Source organism: Prionailurus viverrinus, chromosome C1 (assembly GCF_022837055.1).
Source record: "Prionailurus viverrinus isolate Anna chromosome C1, UM_Priviv_1.0, whole genome shotgun sequence".
In the NCBI taxonomy this organism is placed as follows: Eukaryota; Metazoa; Chordata; class Mammalia; order Carnivora; family Felidae; genus Prionailurus; species Prionailurus viverrinus.
In genome coordinates, this window is record NC_062568.1 from 3348696 (window position 1) to 3364889 (window position 16194).

The 16194-nt window shown below is 37.4% G+C and overlaps 1 protein-coding gene across 1 annotated transcript in view; it reads right to left on the reverse strand.

Moving 5' to 3' along the window:
• Positions 1-16194, reverse strand: part of PSMD1 (proteasome 26S subunit, non-ATPase 1) — a 97630-nt gene that overhangs the window by 9758 nt on the left and 71678 nt on the right. Inside the window, exons 19-22 of the mRNA XM_047871432.1 lie at positions 9958-10060; positions 4052-4221; positions 1977-2069; positions 331-417 (exon numbers count right to left, since the gene is read on the reverse strand). Of these exons, the coding sequence (XP_047727388.1) occupies positions 331-417; positions 1977-2069; positions 4052-4221; positions 9958-10060 (453 nt within the window). The remainder of the gene's footprint in view (positions 1-330; positions 418-1976; positions 2070-4051; positions 4222-9957; positions 10061-16194) is intronic.

Sequence of the window (16194 nt, forward strand, 5' to 3'; positions counted from 1 at the left end):
AAGGATAAGGAAGTTTTTCTACAAGGAGAGACCATAAAAAGAGGGTCTATTTAAACAAATGATATTCTCTTTGCTTGAAAGGGCCTTTTTTCCTCCCAACATCATCTCATTATCTGAAAATTCTACTCTGCCCTTCAAAACCCATTTTAGTTGTCATTTCCTCCAAGAACTCAACTCTCTTCCAATTAAAACTTTAGGAGTCTCTATGCTTGGAACAGGATACTTACTTAAGGAAGCCAAGAGCAAGGTATGGAAATGTTCACTTACAAAGAACCTGGACCATGATAAAGATAGATATATCAACCCACATGATCACCAAATTATACTTACCACTTCCATTTTCTCCTCCTCTTTTTTTTCTTTTTCTTTTTCCTTTTTTTTAGCCTTGGCAGTAATAGATAACACAGCAGTGGAAACCTAGAGGAAGTGAACATGGTAAATCGTAGTCTCTTACCTACAAGGTACAAGCCCACAGAGAAATCAGTTCTATAATACTTTGTTTCCTGGAAGTAAGTATCATAAATAACAAAATAACCAGGGAATAAATGCAAAAAATAAGCAGGACATTTATTCATATAATTTTCTACTATAGTCCTCAGGTGATTCTTCAGTTCCTAGAGGCCTGCATCCAATATAACTCTTATTATTACTACTTTTTTAATCTGTAGTCTACCTTGGATGTGGATTTGCTGTCATGAGATTCTGAGATATTTGGGTGCTGCATACATTTTTACTTTATAGGGAAAGCACTAGAAAACATAAGAATTTCCTCCAAACTTGGTCATAAAGATCCTCTTACTGAATTAGATGCTCTACAGTTGTAATACACAGTGGGTGAATGGTTAGCCTAGAACTACCCTTCTTGATGGGTCTTGCTAAAATCGAAGGTAAAACAGGGACTTTAAAGACTGGCAGTATTGGTATAAGCTGATTTTGTTTCAGACCTAAAAGCCGGGGGTCTGAAACATAGCTGATGGAACAGGATGTTGTCGTCAGAGATATTCATCACCCACCACCCTCAAATTTGGTCAGTTGTATAATTATCCCCACTTACAAAGTTTACAGCAAATAATCAACTGGCTAATACAGAGCACTGTTGAGAGGAAGAAAAGTATTTTCCTTAGTATAAGGTATCAAAAAGGATAATTTTACTGAGAAAACTTCAGGGGCAAGTGCAGCTCTCTAACTCACGATAGTTTGATTTAACACACATCAGTGAGTATTCTCATACATTGCTGTTAGTAGCGTAAGTTGGTTATATCCATTTTGAAAGGAAATTTAGTTAATATCTATGAAAATAAATAATGTACATTACTTCTAATCAATCACATCTAAGATCCTAACCTACAGATATACTCGTACAAGTGCACAAACATACATGTATAAAGACTCTTATTCTAGTCTCATTTGTAACAGTGACAAATTAGAAACCACCTTAAAGTGTTCATCATGCGAGGAACTGAGAAGACAGATAATGGTATTGTACGTAAAGGGAATGCTCTGCAGCAATAAATGAGATCCATATACACTGAAAAACTTAGATACCTTTAAAAATTTTAAGTAGGCTCTACACCCAAAGTGGGGCTTGAGCTCATGATCCTGAGATCAATCAAGTTGCATGCTCTCCCGACTGAGCCAGCCAGGCGTCCCCTAAAGATTAACTGTTAAAGTGAAAACAATAAGCTGCAGAACAGTGTGTCAACAATTATTTGTGGTATAAAAAGTACTGACATGTGCAGAGAAAACATTTGCAAGGATTCACAAATTATGATTCCTGTGACGTGGGACTTGGATGACCAGGAGAGAAAAAGGGCTTTTACTTTACATTCTTGTGTAATGTTGGATTTTACCATAAGAAGTATTACTTTGAAAATATCTAATTTAAAACATTAAAATATTTAAAACAAACCCAAGTAAAACACTAAGCAGCTTCTATATAGAAGTACAAATGCTGCTCGAGGGAACAAAGAACCTACCTTTTCCTTTTCTTTTTCTTTTGGTACTTCCAGAGGGGCAGGATATGCAAATGTGGATGGTTTACAGTTTGATTTATACTGAACTTTCGGCATCTGAAGAAATAAAAGAGTTTTCCTCCTTACATTAAAATAACCCAAATCAAGATTTAAGTATTTTATGCTCTTAACAAGCACACAATGCAAAGGAATGCCAGAAGTTTCAATCTAGGCTAAATGTTCTCTTACAAAACTCCCTTACAGGCATCTGTCTTCTTCACTGAATTTGTTTCTAGGTGCTTTACAAAACTACCTGCAGTTCCTTAGACTTTCCTGAGGCTCTGTGCCTGTTCACGGGCACCCCCTTGATCTCATCTCTACTGGCCACGCACCCTGCTTCATAAGTCTCACTCAGGTGTGAGCATCAGATCAACGGTTACCTCCTTTGTAAAGTGTTCTTTGATTAGTTAGCCTGCACACCTAACTTCCATGTACCTTCCTTATACCACTCTAACAATCTATAAAAGTCCGAACACGGTTTCTATACCATGTAATCACTCCTTACAAGAGCCAACATGAGCCTGATGAAAAAGTCAGCTTCACATTACTTAGTGATTAGGTTTTAAAGTTCTCTAGTCTGAATTTTTCCCTATTTACCCAATTTACACTGACAGAGAATGGTAACTGGCATCATATTTACAGGATAAGAAATCTTCTCTTTTTTTAAGTTTATTTATTTTGAGAGAGACAGAGAGTGCGAGCAGCGGAAGGGCAGAGAGAGAGAGGGAGAATCTCAAGCAGGTTCTGCGCTATTAGCACAGAGCCCAACACGGAGCTCAAACTCACAAAACTCTGAGATCATGACCTGAGTCGAAATCAAGAGTCAGACGCTCAAATGACTGAGCCACCCTAGCACCCTTGGAATCTTGTCTTTTTCATTCTACTTTCCTTGTAAAGAATGGAAAACAGAGATCAGAAGATTGTGTGCTAGAGGGAAAAGTCCCTACAGATTATACAGGATGCTTCACCACAATGTTAAAGGTTAAAGGTTAGGGACTGGGGAACCTAAAGATTCTTGTTTGGAAAGAATATTTACAAATATTTGCTCAATATTTACAAATGTGAGTAGTTTTATTTTGAAACACTTAAAGGATAAATGACTGTATAGCTATACCGGGGTGGGGGGGGGGTGGGAGTCAATTGGATGAAATACTCAATCTTCATCAGCTACTTTCTGGTCCCAAATTTTTCCACTTTGAAAATTTAATAGAACATTTTAACAGAAGTGATGACCAGATTTAAGAGTTATTTGAAGGTCAAAAGGCTCTGAGAAGATGGAAGAACAAGAAGGTGAATCATCAGGCCACAGGATTACGAAAGACCTAAGCACAAACCCCGCTAAAAAAAACATGGACGGTGTGATGACAGGGGATGTATCACTTCCAGTCCTTGACTTATGTGACTAGTTTCTCTCTGTCAGATTCCTTGGCTTCTCATTGTTGGTCTTGTTTTCTGCCACTACCAAAGAGACATCCTCCTATTTTGCTTTTCCCTTTAGAAATAATCCTTTCTTCCATCAAATACTCTAGCATCATACAACTCTGAAACATGGCCCTGCCTCAAAGCCTCACTCCTTATTAAGATTTAGTTCAGGTCCTCTTTCTTCCTTGCCCAGATGATTACAATAGCATTCACTGTAATGGATTTCCACGGATACCAGAATGAGGTTTCTAGAGTGCAAACCTCATCATGTCATTTATCTGCATGAAATCCTTCAATGGCTCTTACAGAACTTCAGTATTAAATAAAATTGGTAACAGTGAGCTATAAAACCTTTTCGTATTTTTAAATTTGCCTCCTCTCTTACCATTCCCTCTCAACTGATTCATCCAAGGTTACACAGTTAGTAAGGAGACCTGATTTTCAAAACTTCCACTGACACACTCACTCAACAAGGTGATGACTCAATTTGAAGGGGAAACAAATATTGGCGAGATGCCAATTCATCTTTAAAATTTCATGAAAATCCTTGTGAGTGGGTGATTACGTAGGATACAGTGAAGAAGACACACTATAAACGTGAAGTCTTACAAACATACCTTTAAGTCCTTGTTAAGGCCAATGACACAGGTAGGGGTATAAGCCAATGACAGGAAGTGTGAAAGAGGAAACCAGAACCAGAACTGGGTAAAGACAAGGACGCCAACTACAGAAGGCATATGGGTGTGCCCAGTCCTGGACTGCAAGGAGATTGTGACATTATGACCACCTGTAGAAAAAGAGAGAAACCATGAACATGAAACCAGTAGGGCCATAATAAAGATTTCTAAGCACTGCACTACGGAAGCATTTGGTGATTATTTTAAGCATACAGTTCACAAAATATTATATGGAGTAGCTGGAGTTTTTTAGCCAGTGAATTATCTAGGGTCTCCAAAACTGAAGTGCTGTATTTTACAGCACTAGACCTTCATTCTGTATAAGTAGGCATTTTCCAAAAACGAAGCCTAAAGGATATAAAAACTGAATGCTAAATTAAATATTAAAAAAATTTTAATGTTTATTTATTTTTGAGAGAGAGAGACAGACAGACAGAGCACTGAGTGGGGGAGGGGCAGACAGACGAAAACACAGAATCCGAAGCAGGCTCCAGGCTCTGGGCTGTCAGCACAGAGCCTGATGTGGGGCTCGACCCCACAAACCATGAGATCATGACCTGAGCTGAAGTTGGACACTTAACTGACTGAGCCACCCAGGTGTCCCATTAAATTAAATATTAATCTACATTCTACACTGGGGCTTTTAATGCTAACAAAAAGTAAAATTTCAGTACACATATTTGCAAACAATAGCAAAGAGGCAAGAGGCAGATATTGTTTGCTTAGTTTTACTCTTTCTGCTTTAGTTATGTCTGATAGTAGATTGCTCCAACATTTTAACTAGCCTTATGACCTTGGACAAATGACTTTACCTCTTAAAGTCTCATTTCCCATTGGCAATATGAAGGTTTGAACTTGAGCACTTGAACTAGAGTACTATCACTAACAAAAGAAAAATTTTAATCTCTAATCCTTGATTCAGATGAAATTTTTTGAGGACGCACAATATGTGAAACAATGAAACCAGAGCTAATTCTATGTAATCAGAAGTTTGGGCGATTGAGAGTATTATGGCTCAGAGCCTGTCCTGTTCGCCCATTCCTTGCCACATGCCCTAGACTATCCCTTGAAGGAGTGCAGAGAAACAGTTTGAAAACTAGTGAACAAGAGTGAAGATCCAACCATCAGTTAGACAGCTGGATCATTATTGGGCCCTTGAAAGACTAAGAATCTAAGGCTAATAGGGGTTGAAAAGTTGAATGCCTTTAGGAACCAGTCAGGCAAACAAATAAGAAAACTTGGATTGGAAGCAATGGGAAATTGAGGCAAATGGAAAGTTCATGTCATATTTAGAGAGGACATGTTACCAAGGGTGTAGGTCCAGGGTCACTAGGTAATTTTGTTTTTAAAAGCAGATTAGAATCTGGATTTTGTCCAATATTTTGCACATTTTGTTAGGCACACAAAACAAAACATGTTTAAGTCCGATGTGGCCCACAGGCTGCTGTGTTGAAGACTCTATATAAAGTATTAGTGCTGGACCCCAGAACTTTGAGACCCCAATCTTTTAGTTTATATAACATAGCCTATAAATGGCACTTGTCTGTGCCTAGTCACCATCCTAATTGAATTCCAATTCTGGATCCCTACTGCTCACATTTCACTTTTTTTTTTTTGGAGATTTTATTTTTAAGTAATCTCTATACCCAACACGGGTTCAAACTTACTACCCAAGATCAAGAGTCACATGCTCCTCCAAGTGAGCCAGCCAGGTGCCCCATACATTTCACTTCTTTAAACCTCAGTCTCTCCCAGATGCCTCCATATTAGAGTCAGGAAGTACTAATTCTACTACACTAAAAAGCACTTTAATTTTTTATAAGAATCAGGGTTCAGGGGCGCCTGGGTGGCGCAGTCGGTTAAGCGTCCGACTTCAGCCAGGTCACGATCTCGCGGTCCGTGGGTTCGAGCCCCACGTCAGGCTCTGGGCTAATGGCTCAGAGCCTGGAGCCTGTTTCCGATTCTGTGTGTCCCTCTCTCTCTGCCCCTCCCCCGTTCATGCTCTGTCTCTCTCTGTCCCAAAAATAAATAAACGTTGAAAAAAAAAATTAAAAAAAAAAGAATCAGGGTTCAATTGTTCAACCAAATAACCTAGATTTTATCTGGAAAAAAAATCAGGTGTACTTAGTTTTCCAACAGGAATGAGTTATACACATTTATTGTCTGCTTGTATTTTTCTCTACTCAACCTCCCCCATTCACTGAATGCTTACAATACATATTGAGAATCTTGAACAAAATGCTGAAAGCGATCCTGAGGAGTCTCTAGTCTAGTGGGGAAGACAGATAACTAGATAATTAGACCAGAGCAGGCAAGCATTAGGATAGAAACCTGTGCACTAGTGAGAACATACAGCTAAGCATGCCTTGGCACCTATCCCAACATGAGGCTGGGCAGGGTAGAGCAGAGGGGAAGGCTTCCTAAAGAATGTGATCTTTGATTTAAGTTTTGAAGCCGAATTCCCTTTTATTTCAATGAAACCCATTTTCTTCAGACTTAGAAACTAAACTAGCTTTCTGTTCTAACAGTCGGGAGATTTACTACAAAACAAGAAAGAGTTTGTCCTACTAATAGTGTTTAGACAGTTTTGCAAACTTCAACCATAAACCTTAATTTTTGGCTTTTCTCCCTGAAGAGACCATATCATTGAGTGAATTCTCAAATTTCAGTCATTCCTTTGAAGTTGCCCTCCAGATTTTCTCCATTACCACTAACTTCTGAGAGCCAGAATACATGACTACACATTTTTTCTAATGCAGTTGCAGCCTAGTTTGTAGGGGGACAGGACACTGACAAAGTAGAAAGGGGTGACAGAATAATTATGCTTGTAATAGTGAACACGACACTACAGAACCTTTATATACTAAATGACACTAAAATAAGTAAGGCAAAAAAACATAAATAAAAAGAGAAATGCAAAAAAAGCATCAAAACTTGACTGGTCCATAACAATTCAAAGAGATATTCACAAAAGGAAGTGAAGGGAGAAAGGCCTGAAAGAGTAAGGAAGAGTGGAGAGAAAGGACTTCCAGTAGAGACAGCGAAATGAAGCCGAAACAAGAGAATTATCCTCCCCCAGTTTTTTGTTTTTTTTTTTTTAATTTTAGAGAGAGGGCAGAGTGGGGGAAAGGGGCAGAGGGAGGGGAGGAGGAGTGGGGGAGAGAAAGAGCAAGAGAGGGAGAGACAGAGTGAGAGCCAAGAGAGGTAGTGCGCGTGTGCGCATGAAATAGAGAGAGAGAGAGAGAGGAGAGGGGGAGAGAGAGAGAGAGAGAGAGAGAGAGAGAGAGAGAGAGAGAATGAATGAGAATCTTAAGCAGGCCTGAGCTGCTTGACCTGAGCTGAAATCAAGAGTCACACACTCAACCGACTAACCAACCCAAGCACCCTTATTTTCCCCTAATTCTTAACAACTCTGATATAGCAGAAACCAGCAAGAAACCATAGTAGCTCTGAATGAACACGTAAAGGGTTGTAGTGTAAAAGTACAAACTTCAAAAACTGCAGCTAAAAAATAAATGAATACATAGAAGATTATGGAATAGTAAAATGTTACTCCTAAACCCTACTTAAAAACCAATTATCCAAAGTAGCCGATCTCAGGGGCGCCTGGGTGGCGCAGTCGGTTAAGCGTCCGACTTCAGCCAGGTCACGATCTCGCGGTCCGTGAGTTCGAGCCCCGCGTCGGGCTCTGGGCTGATGGCTCAGAGCCTGGAGCCTGCTTCCGATTCTGTGTCTCCCTCTCTCTCTGCCCATCCCCCGTTCATGCTCTGTCTCTCTGTCCCAAAAATAAATAAACGTTGAAAAAAAAAAAAATTTTAAAACAAAGTAGCCGATCTCAAATGGCTACATACTGTATGATTCCAACTATACAATACTCTGGACAAGGAAAAACTAAAGCTACAGTGACAGTAAAAAGTTCAGGGGTTGCCAGGGACTGTGTGAAAGGAGGGAGAGATGAAAAGGTGGCACAGAGGATTTTTAGGACAGTGAAACTACTGTGTATGATGTAATGGCGGGTATATATTTATGCATTTGTCAAAACTCATAGAAAGTGAACCTGAATGTGGGATGCTTGGGTGGCTCAGTCGGTTAAGCGTCCGACTCTAGATTTCAGCTCAGGTCACGATCCCAGGGTTGTGGGATCGAGTCCCATGTCAGGCTATGTTCTGAGCATGGAGTCTGCCTGGGATTCTCTTTCTCTCTCTCTGCCCCTCTCCCCACCTTGTGCACTCTCTCTAAAAATAAAAAAAAAAATGAAATTAATGAAATTAAAAGAAAAAGAAAGTGAACCTGAATGTAAACTAGGGACTGATAAAATCCAGCTAATTAAGTGTCAAGCCGTAGTACAGATACCCAGGAAAAAGCAGCAGTAATTAAAGAAATGGTGATGAGCACTGAATCCATTCAAATATGGAACTAAGACTAAACTGTAAGAATTACAACTTCACAAGAGGATGTAAACATTATAAACCATGACAATACAAAAATATTAGAAGGCGATGAAGAATAAGGAAGAAGAAATTATGACATGTCAATGTCTGTATTATTCATATATGGGAGAGAATCGATACCACCGAGAACTGAAATGTTTTACTAAAGTATCTATGGAGTATTTTCCTTATTTATACACAGCTACAAAGAACTGTCTTTAAATTAAAAAGACACAAATAAATTGTGCCTTAACCACTAAAAATTTAAGCAAAAAACTCTTTTTGGACAATGAAAACAAAACAAAAACCCCCATGTGACAATGGATTAAAAGAGAAGACTATCTGCCTCAAACATTTAGGGAAAAAAAAAAAACAAAAACAAAACAAAACACTAACTCCTGAGAAAAGAGAGAAAAAAGAGAGAAAAAGACAAGAGAGAAAAAGCAAATAAAAGATTTCAGCAAAATGAAAAGAATTTAGGGAGGAAAAAAAGTAGCATCAGCAAAGAAACATAAAAAGAAATCTCTGGCAAATATAATCAAGAAAACACTCTGAGCAAGTGAAAACCTGGAGAGACTAAGAAAACTTTAAAGACATAAAAGGACTGCAACTTCTTTTCCTGACCTCCTACAGAAATATACATGCATTTCTAGTTGACCAAGAAAAGACTGACTGTAGTAGCTATGGCTGAGAGTGTTTTCATTAGAAGCTATACAGATGGCTAATCAATTTGAGAAAATATTCATTGAGTAACAGAACTGTTATGAAAACCTTGAGATACTATTCTTCACAGCTTTCAAATTAGCAAAGATCCAGGTACTAGAGCACACGCTTCTACCTTGGAAGGGTAGCCTGTCTCTGACATCAAGCATAATGTAGAGGTGAAGAGTGTGAATTCAGGAGCTAGATGGTGGTTACACTCTGTATTTATTAGGTAAATATTCCATACATCCTATTTTAAGATGATTTGGCTGCTAGAATTTGTCTAAAACCTATTTTTTTTTCTCAAAATCTTTCCAGTGTCAACTTGTTTCAAACTGATATATACTAAGAAAATTAGAGGAAAAAAATCCACGCTGAGCACTTTATTAAGTGATAGGTACTGTTTTAAAAGCTTTACATGGATTTTTAACCCTCCCAACACCACAAGGTAGACTTTACAAGACAAGAATATAAACATGGGGGAAAACTTCTCAAGGTTATACAGCTACTACTATAAAGGGCCTGGGACTCAAACCCTAACAGTCTGCACGCTTAACAACTCTACTAAAGTATTTCTATGAATTCGAGGCTCCACATTTTCTACAGGAATAATTTCCCCCAGACTCAATTTCTACTATGTCATAGAGCACATAGTTATTACTTCAATAGATTTAGTTTAAATAGATTAACACATCTGGAAGATTTAACATTTACCTGCATCCAGTATGCCCTGGGCCAAAATAGCGCCAAACTTGGCCATGACATCATCATGTTTATCATTGATAACTTTGGAATACAGCTGTCTGAACTGATTCACCTGTATGAACAAGAAAAAGAATTATAGTCAAATTCTATACATTTGCGGTGTCATTTCAGAACAGGGAATAGATTGCTCAAATTATAATGAAACTTGAGTTCTGAATTTTACAACATTTAAAAAGAGAGAGAGATATAAACCAGACTTGAAAGCAGAAAAGTTCCATGGCTGAAATCATGGGTGTTATGACTTTTCTTGTGTGGGAGTACCAGTTCTGTTTTCAATCCTCATTCCACAGTGGATGATTCACACTCATGGGAATGCTGAAATGCGATTTCATATCGCACCACGGTTAGTCAGTAGGCTTAAACAGTTCAAGCAAACACTGAGGACTTCATTGTACTGTGAATTACAGCTATTTTGCTTACCATAACCACTACTAGCAGGCATAGTCCTTCAATTCTATCTTCAAATAAACTACCCTTTACTGAAGTTGTGTGAGGTATATTTTGGATTTAGTGTATATGTACACGTATTAATTTTTGAGAACATGTCACAATAATTAGTCTCATCAAAAAAAACACCAAAATGGAACATGTGCTAACTTAGGATGGGATACCTAGTAATTTTGTTTGTTTCTTTATTCTTTTCTATATTTTCTAAAATTAATATATCTTACTTTTACAATTAAAAAAATAAAGTTTATAAAATAAATATTATCAATGTATTTGCGATTCCTTTAAATCTGTTTGGGTGACAACAAAGGAACTATTTTACGCTTCTTCCAGGTCTTACACTTCTCTGTTTTCCCACCAGTGCTTTTCAAGTGGTAGGCACCCAGGAAGTCTGCTTGTTCAAGAAGCACATAATCAGGGAGCTCCCCAAATCTGCCAAAAGCAGAAAATACTGAATTTGAGTTTCCTAATATAATGACTTTATCTGCATTATATATTCTTTCAGAATCTCTTCCCTTCTTCACTTGCTTTGGTCTTAGAGGCCACACTGTGATACAGTGCAGGGTAATCTAGAATCAGACAAGCCTGGCTTATAAATATCTCCGCTCCAATAAGCTGTTTAGGTAAGCTACTTAGATTTTATGAGCTTCAGTTTCGTCATCCCTACAGGGATTAGAGTGCCTACACCTTACACGGCTGCTGTTAGGACTACCTGATGTAAATATATATGTAATGTAATGTGTAAAAGGCATTTTTGACTTCAATAGCATGGCCATCCTACCATACTAGGGCAGAATCCTACCAGTCCCCCTTGACTATGATCTCGGCAACCTAATACTGCTAACAAAACAATATTCCTTAAACACGCTTCTCATTTTTTATTCACAGGCAGCAATAAAAGGTGATGGGAAAAACAATGAAGTCACTCTGCCAATACCTAGCAACTAACCATTAGTAAGCCATTTCTATCGGTCTTACTTTCTCTTAACTATAAAACCCAGCATGATTAGATCATTGTAAAATTCCCTTCTAGTTTTACAAATCCTAAGGTTTGATGCTTTTACTCTGGTTCAACAGGTCAAATTCCTTTGATTCTGAACTTATTTTAGATGAACACTTACATTACCTTATATAGGATGGAAATTTTATGTGCTAAAGGTTTATGAAATATGTCATGATCTTATAAAAAGAAACACTGGACAAAGCACTGTATGTACATTATGAGGAAGAATTTAAATATAAAACTACACCCAAAACAATAGGAAAACATTCAGTGAAACTGAAAGATTGGTAAAAAAAAAAAATCAACACAAATGTATAACAGGATTATCCAATTACTATTAAGTACACTACTTAAAGAGCTACTTTTATGTTTATCATTTAAACGTTTTTCCCCCCTCACATTTTATTACTTATGCAGCAGTAACTTAATTCTCATGTTTATGATTCTTAAGAAAGCATTATTGTTTTGGGGCACTGAGGTGGCTCAGTGGCTCAGCCACTGGGGTGGCTCAGTCAGTTGAGTGTCTGATTCTTGATTTCTGCTCAGGTCATAATCTTGTGTTTCATGAGTTGATGCCCTGTGTGAGGCTCCATACTGACGGTGTGGAGCCTGATTGGGATTCTCTCCCTCCCTCTCTCTCTGCCCCTCTGCTGCTCTCTCTGTCTCTCAAAATAAATAGATAGCTTAAAAAAATCTTTAAAAAATTATTTTAGTAGGTGAGGGCAGTTATCTTAAATTTGAAAGGCAAGTTTGAGATCATGTACTCCCTCTATTTACAGATGTGAAACTGAAGTAAGATGGGTGAAATGCCTGGTTTGCTTGTAATCACAAAAAAACTAATTGCAACCATAGTTAGGATCATGATTTTCTGCTTCAATTTCACTGTTATGCATAGTATGGCGCCCCCATATAAAGTAGAATTTGTGGGAGAAAAGCATATTTATTTCCCATTTTATATTATGATAATCTCACAGAAAAGACAATTAAACTCTAGGCAATCCTGTGATCCATGCTTTCTACTGGGCATGATTATCTAAAAACCTACCTTTTCCAAATTCATGCATTTTTAACATTCATCATATTTTTAACTCTATACCTTACACGGCTGGGGGTGGGGTGGGAAATCACTCTCAGAAAAAAAAAATGGGGAGAAGGGAATAAAGTTTTTTGGGGTCATTTCTGTTGGTACTTATCACCTGGGAATGTCTCCTTTCAATTTTCTTCTATTTTGCCAAATACAGAAATAAAGCAGCACATTGGCGATCAGTTTTAAAGTTGTTTTTCTTTTCTTTTCCATGAGATTTCATCTCCTCTTATGACTTAAACTAGAGGTCTATAACTCCTTCCATGAAATCCTTGAGGCCAGATGAATTTTGGAATTCAGAATTCAGAAAGATAGCATTATACATATACCCTACATTATGCAATACTCTCAATGGAGCATGGGGGCAATAAGTTATAATCAAACAAATTAATATTTTAAAAGCAGCTAAATGACTGAATATTAACACTAAATGGGCTAAAGGCTATAGATGAGTTCATATTAGGTCAAGTTCTGCAGCCAGTGAGTCCTTAAAAATTTTTTAATTTTTATGTTTTTGATGGAGCAAAATAGTGCATGAGTGGGGAAGGGGGAGGGGCAGAGAGAGAGAGAGAGAGAGAGAGAGAGAGAGGTAAGGACAGAATCCCCAGCACTTAAGCTCCATGCTCAGCAGGAAACCCGATGTAGGGCTCGACCCCACCAATGTGAGATCATGACCTGAGCTGAAATCAAGAGTCGAACGCTTAACTCACTGAGCCACCCAGATGCCCCCCAAATTGAGTCCTTAAAAATAAACAAACCTCTCTTCAATTTTCAGAGCTTTTTAGATTTTGGAACTGCAGATAATGGGCTACGACTTATATAATTTCTTTATGGCTAGTCCCAAATCTCTTTGGTTCTGACTTTTTTCCTATGCTCTCATCTTATTTCCAGCTGACTTGCTAACATCTCAAACTCAACATGCTTAAAACAAAAAATGATCTTTATTCTTCTTTCAAGATATTGTCAATGCTACCATGATTTCCCCATTATCAATATGCCAAATGATGTTTTTAGCTCCCTTCGTAATTTTATGAGTATTATTTTCCTTATGGTAGTTGCTTGCAGCCCTTTCTTTATATTACCACTGACACTATTAGAGTCCAAGTTCCTACCTAAGGTGACAGTATGGTAATATATATTATTACTTATAGATGTATTATGCTGTAAACTATCACCTTATAATACAAAATTTCATTCTTATAATTTCATCCTATACAAGTTCAAACTTTCTCCATAGAAATACTTCTAGGTTACTATGATATTTCACAAAAGCCTCGTCTACTTAAATAGTGATTTTAGAACTGCAAAAGCTTATCAAGCTTGGCCAAACATGATCCTACTGCCAAAAATGTACCTGTCAGTGGTGGGAGAAGCTTTCCCCCAGCAGGTAACCTCAGGCCAGGGGATATTAGGCCAGGAAGAGCACCAAATATTTTATTCCTACACTGTGATATTTTTATCTGATTCTATATATGATAATATGTATGTGTTCAAAAATGCTAAAGGTAGATTTCATTTAATAAGGAAAATAAAAGATAGATCCTTCATAAAGAGTAGAGTTGGGTTCTTCAGAGAAAATAGTTCCAAGGACGTATAAAAGTACATTATTCTAGTTAAATGGTTCTGAGTCTGGTGTAAAGGCTTTTTAAATTGGGTTTGTAATCACCCAGGGGTATATGCATGTTCCTGGGTCTATGTTGGTGAGAGTGAGTGAGCAAAAAACCAGCAGAAGAAAAGCAAAGATGCACTGGGATTACTTAAACCAAAACCATAACGTATCAAACTAAGCATTAAGACAGCATTCTGTAAATGGATGTGATGTATATCATGATTACATAAAACATTTCCTTTGGAACGTCTCATTGTGCATTTCATAAACTGAGAAACGTCCCTTTTGGATTCCTTTGAGGGGTGGTTATAGTTTGATGAAATTAGCACTTGATCTCCACTTTACTTCCACTTTATTTCATGCACCAGTTTGCAACCTTGTGACTAGGACTCATAATCTTGAGAACTTCTCTTCAAGCTTAACAGCTTTTTCTTTTCAGCAAAATGTCACATACCATTCCAAAAGAATCTCAAGTTGTCTTGTTAGCAATTATCAGATAAAAGAGAAATGATATAAATGACAGTCCACAAAAGTCTTTACTGCATGCTTAATAGCAGAAAACAATGAAATAGAACTTAAATTTTAGAATTCATGAGCTGAGTAACAGTTTCCCTTTAAGGAATAGCGTTTCCTGAAAACTGGAGCTTTATACTGCCATACACAGGTTTGCTTTCATAGTTGGCAGGGTATACATTTAACTTTCCCTGTGGAGTTTATATTAATGGCAATGGCTACCAGCTCTAAATGCATTTCAACATTCTTAATCAATACTCAGGATTCTGGTACAATCTGAAGATGGAAGTGTGTCCCATGTATTCACATCAGCTAAGACTTGGTTCAACAGTATTTTATGGAATGATTTTAAATTTTTTTTTTTTTTAACGTTTTATTTGTTTTTGAGACAGGGAGAGACAGAACATGAACAGGGGAGGGTCAGAGAGAGGGAGACACAGAATCGGAAACAGGCTCCAGGCTCTGAGCTGTCAGCACAGAGACCGACGCGGGGCTTGAACTCACGGACCACGAGATCATGACCTGAGCCGAAGTCGGCCGCTTAACCGACTGAGCCACCCAGGTGCCCCTATGGAATGATTTTAAAAATGCGAATTAAATTCTGTATTTTTTCACTTTTTCTAAATGTGAGAAAGTTTTATTTATTAGAATAAATAGTTGAATGCTTTTTCAAACTACACAGCCTATATCCTACCCCACCCCCATTCCAAAGGACTCTGCCATTGTTGGTGCAGAGTTTATGATTGAAAAATCAACAAAATCCTACAGCAGAGGATGGAAAGATAGTAAAACATTTGTCTTGTTCACAATACAAATAACATGAAAGCAACATGCAAGGTCAAAGTGAATAAGTATCTATATATTACTATTAGGGGAGGTGCATTCCATGGTCTAAACTTTCTTCTTTAATGACATTACTCAATTGGATAACCTCCAGCTGATAAAGCTCAGAAGATCAAAAACAGAAATAAAAGATGTGAAAACTATTCATACTATAACTGCTATATTTAAAAATAAAAACCAAAAAGAAATGCACTCTTTGAAAAGATGTTTATGTTTTAAAAGATATAATATATGAAGTAATATATTATTAAAACAGAATGAGAAGTTAGATTCTATTTTTGCAATAATACAATTTTTGGAAGTCTTACAAATTATTTTGACAGAAAGAGCAGCACTGGATAAATGAAATAAAAATGACAGCAAATGCTTAGAAATGGAAATCTATTAAACAAAGTTTCATAAAATGAGAATGAATAATCCAGCATCGATGAGTTCTGGCAATTCTTCTCTTCTCCACCCGCCCCATCAATCTACTTTGCTGAAAATGAGGATGTTCTACACTTGGCAGATGAGGCAGAAGACAGTATACTAATGGTTTTTCCACTTGTTAATTTTTACTGTTTCTCAAACAGAAGCAAAATTAACACAAAACTATTAAATACCCTAATTTCAAGTTAACAAAAAGATCTGAAATTAGTGCATAAGCTCTACATATCTACTTAATATAGTAAACGTGGTAAGTTATAG